This window comes from Perkinsus marinus, assembly GCF_000006405.1.
Source record: "Perkinsus marinus ATCC 50983 genomic scaffold scf_1104296958712, whole genome shotgun sequence".
Lineage (NCBI taxonomy): Eukaryota > Perkinsozoa > Perkinsida > Perkinsidae > Perkinsus > Perkinsus marinus.
In genome coordinates, this window is record NW_003206658.1 from 1787393 (window position 1) to 1792045 (window position 4653).

Consider the following 4653-nt stretch of genomic DNA (forward strand, 5'->3'; position numbering starts at 1 on the left):
TATTGTCAAACTTGTGTGGTTTATTGTCATTCTTGATTGTGATATATTCTGGCGGTGTCAAACATGAATTCTCACTGTCAAACTTGGTTGTAACTGAGGAAACAAGTGTCAAACATGGATTCTCACTGTCAATCTTGATTGTAACATAGTTGAACTTTGACAAACTTGGATTTTCATTGTCAATCTTGATGGTAACATAATTGAACTTTGACAAACTTGGATTTTCATTGTCAATCTTGATGGTAACATATCTCGATTGTGACATACTTGAATTCTCAAAGTTAAACTTGATTGTAACAGAATTGAATTGTGACAAACTTGGATTCTCATTGTCACTCTTGATGGTAACATTGTCATTCTTGTCTGCTCACTTGTCAAACTTGCACGGGAAAAGGTGTAGTTCCTACCCGCGTGGGCTTAAGTCGACCTCGCCTATACCCTATTCTCAAGACCTCTACACAACGAAAGGTGCGTGTCAGAAACGATAATATTCAAACAGAAAGTGGTATGACCATGTCGATACTGTAGCCACCAACACCAACATCAACTTCGACCCGATGAGCTACTCTCATCATTGAAAGGGTCTTCCCTACCTCACTCTGACCAGCGCTGGGCTTGGGCGCCGCCGACTCCTGTCGAATCACTGGTAAGGTACATGCAGGTTTGAACGCCACTCCACAGTGGGCTGCGATCGCCTACACGAATTCAAGCTCGACCAAGTTCAGGTTGGGACTTCCACCTCTTGGAATTGCATATCCACAGGGCATTCACTCCTCATTGCTAAGGCATGGGCCAGCGTATCTATCAGTTGCTCGTCTCCCACGTGACTCCTCCGTCCAAGTATGAAGGAGTATGCAGTCTTGATCGCCTACCACGCTAACAATCGCAGATTTCACCCGCTCACAATGCGTTAATTTATACACCCCTATCGGTTTACCTCCATTCTGTTCATGCCAGGGAGCTTCTCATAAGCAGCCGAGACAACTTCCTCAGGTAACGGAGTAACGTCAAGTGCTGCCATACCATGTATGCAGAACGCGACACTGGCCGGGTCCATATCCCCAACCGTCTCAGCAGCAGCCTCGACTAGTCGCCTCAGGCATTGCACACCCGGATGATACCTGATCGAGGATAGCAAGAAGTCACAGACGTGGTTCCTCTCCTACGCCATTTTCCCTAAAGCGTGGAGTAGTTGGGCACGTTCGAGCGGGGTTCGGTTACATAGACCAACCATGGCTATGTCGACTACTCGTTTCCAGAAGTCACTACCTAATACACAAGGGGTTTATGACCTGGGACAACACTTGAAAAACTCACCCAAGCGGACATCATTTCTGGCACGATCAGTGCGATCAGCCTCCCTGTCACCACTGCGGGCCGCTGCTACTGCTACAGTGCCAATTTTAGAAAACGGATCATTTAATGCCTAAACAATGTAGGAAAATATGCTCATGATCAACTCCATGTGTCGGCGGCAATAATATGGAAAATATGATGAAGTCTTGGGAAATTCTTGTTGGCTCCTGTCCACTTGTACCCCAATTCGTATGTAACCCTGGATGATCAGTTCCGGAAACTCCTAAGCTCAGCTGGGGAAAGCGAACATATATTCCAACACTGGTGACTATGGCTATCCAGATACAAACTCAGACTCAACGAATAATGCGACATATGCCTATTCAAGAGTGCTGGTATTTGCTCACTTCCTCACAGAGGTCTTGATCTGCCTTGAACATGTCCGTCATAACAGACAAGGAGTAGTCCTCCCACTTGATAGGTCGGAAGAGCGCTGGTTTGGAGGGTAGCTGAGTAAGTGCATGGTTCACTATGACCACCTCCCCTGCTTCCAGCCTGAACCACATATACATAAACAACAGCAGCATATACCTCATTACGAGGAAGGGTCACAGAGTGATCGCAGCTTTACTAGAGCTCGCTCGTGACGGAGATGTTGACCAGCTGTAACGAAGACAGGGAGGAGAGAGGCGATAGTGGGACCGTCAACATGATGGAAGCCGTGGGAGCCTTGCACTATAGCGCTGCCTACAGCGATGGTCAATAACAACTTTTCCGGTATAAGCGCTCACCAATTTTGCCGAAAATTCCCTCTAAATTACTAAGGGACAGTTGTTGTGCACAAATAGCAAGACTGGACATATGATGTGATGAGCATTCAGCCCAGAGCCTGTCCTCGCTCAGGTACCGGTCGATGCACCTCTCAGCGAAGGCCTTGTAAGCATACAGCTTCAGCTTGGCCACAGCCCACAACACGTTGGCTAAATCGACTGATCGCGGTTTGACAGCGTCATGCCGTTCGAGTGCCTCTGTTGCTGCCTCTACTATACGGCATTCGCGTATCTCTTCCCCTTCATGGGAGTCCTTCAGTTTAGCATAACTCCAAGCTAGATTAGCCCAATCAGCTGATCGGAAGTCCAAAGGGCGTCGAATGGCCGAGTCGAAGAGTCGATGCACTGCCTCTCTAACTCCTATTGGTAGCAAGATGCCCTCCCTCGAATAAAGCCTAGCTATAGCCCAAGTAGTGTTATTAACATGTTGAGCTCTGATGTCTCTAGCTCGCGGTTGGAGTACTTGTTGCAATAGGAGGAGATCTTTCAACGCTGTTTCTACTATAACTATATCAGCATCAAGAAGGACCCCGAAGGACCAGATTATGTTGCTGATGTTCTGTGGTTGGAGCTCGGGCCATGCCCTTTGACCGGGCCCTCGCCGGGCCACCTCGCGTGCAATCGATTCAATGATAGCTATCGAGGAGGAGTCACACCTAAGTTGAATCTCACCAGGGGGGAGTAGCATGCCAAGATGGATACCTCTGGTGTCGCTTTACTTTCCGTTGTTGATGAATTTTAGCGATACCCCATGCTATGTTGGCCAGTAGTTGAGGCTTCATCGTAGTCAGCAAATCGGGTGTTAGCAGTGCTTGCATCGCTTCGATGACCTACAATACAAATCTTACCATGAATGCAAGTGATATTATGAACATGATAACAATATGTATCATAAATAGATGGGGACATTGTTTATAGTGTATAATGCTAAATGTAAACACTACGGTGAATGGAAGTGATAATAATAAATTATAACTACTGGTAATGTATATACACTTGTATATATTATAGGGACAATTGCAGTAGTATACTATGAAAAATAGAGCTAGTGTATTATACTAGATATAACCACTACCGTAAATCCACTCCCAGTCAATGGCAGCTCACCTCAACCTTCCATTCTGTTGTGCCACCAACAGTCGCTATCGCCCATATAGCATTAGATAGGGACATCGGCCTCAACTCTGCAATGCCTCGAGGACTACTTTTGGTCATAAAGGCCGTAAGCCTGTTAGCAAGCCGATAAACGAGAGCTGGAGGGAACGCAGTGATGAGCCTATGGACCCTAGTAGTAGTACTCACAAGTAGCTTTCTTAGCATCCTGACTGCTATGGCGTGCAGCCCTATGCATGCAAGTAACCATATTGACTACATTCATAGAGCCCAGGTCATGCTCTACACAGCGAGCCACCTCCTCAAGACTTTCCATCTTCGCGATACGAACGTTCAACTGAATGTGTCTGTCGACAGCACCAGCGTATGAGGTCCGGCACTGTACCGGCCTTCGGAGGGATGCTAGGCGTGATCGTAACATAATGCTGAATTAACTATAGTAAACTCAAGAGAAAAAGGTCAAGGCAGTCCTTCGTATTTCCAACATTCTATCACCACATAGCCGAGCTCAATAACAGTACTTCTAATACGTCACTGAACAGGAGAGCCTAGCGCTCGACCCCTCGATAAGGTGAGGGAATCACCCCACGTTGCTGTGAACTCTCCCATTACTGCGAACTCAAGACTGTTCGCCGCATAAGCTACTATGGTGACAATGGTTATAATGATGGAGGTGTAGCACCGCCTCTTCAAGCGACACTTCTAGGTCGTAGTCGCCAGATAACAGCATCTTTATCAAGATCTGGTCGTGCTGTCGTTTGGCACTCCGCATTACATAGCTCCACCCTACGCTGAGGTATAGTCTTGATAGGACCAGACACGATCGGTTTCGGTCGCGCACCCATACCTGGTCAACGATTACCATCGACGCAAGTAGTAGTAGTAGTAGTAGTAGTAGTAGTAGTAACCACTCCTTCTGTGAAATCTAAGGACTTGTCTATGATTGAACGGAAGACGGTCCCAAGGCCGTGAAGGCGAAAGGGGAAACACTAAGTCGAAGTGGGAGGGTACCCTCATGTGGGCTGGCAACTCCATGAGAGAATAACAGCTTCAAGCTCCGAATAATAGAAATAGACAGACCAGATCCTCATCTACGACCCTAGGGGTGAGTAGATTGGTCGAAAATGTTGGCACTAGGGCAGACGAGGAGGAAGACTCAAGTGGTCAACGAATGACGGGTAGACAAAACTACTTGAGAGAGTTGGCAGGGCTAGGTCTTACAAATCGTCAAATAAAGGTGAAGGTGAGAGCGAGGGAGAGGTGGATGCAAAGGAGGAAAGACAAAAAAAGAATGAAAGAGGAGGGAGTAGAAGATGACCAGGATAATGAAGAGAAGAGTATGAAAAGGAATAGGTCATGTAAAGGGGGATATACTATTGCAACCTGGAATGTAATGTCATTGTTGACTACTGGC

General features: G+C 46.8%; 1 protein-coding gene across 1 annotated transcript; it reads right to left on the minus strand.

The window, feature by feature from the left end:
- Window positions 1-491: 491 nt before the first annotated feature.
- Window positions 492-3679, minus strand: Pmar_PMAR011996 (hypothetical protein; the record flags this gene model as incomplete). Its single annotated transcript, XM_002774076.1, has 11 exons — window positions 3429-3679; window positions 3234-3379; window positions 2829-2956; window positions 2088-2782; window positions 1896-2043; window positions 1704-1851; window positions 1318-1426; window positions 1167-1269; window positions 938-1121; window positions 740-868; window positions 492-695 (listed from the first exon to the last, which is right to left on the minus strand). The coding sequence occupies exons 1-11, from the start codon at window positions 3658-3660 to the stop codon at window positions 492-494; spliced, it is 2226 nt and encodes a 741-aa protein (XP_002774122.1). The 5' UTR covers window positions 3661-3679.
- Between the last annotated feature and the right edge of the window lie 974 nt (window positions 3680-4653).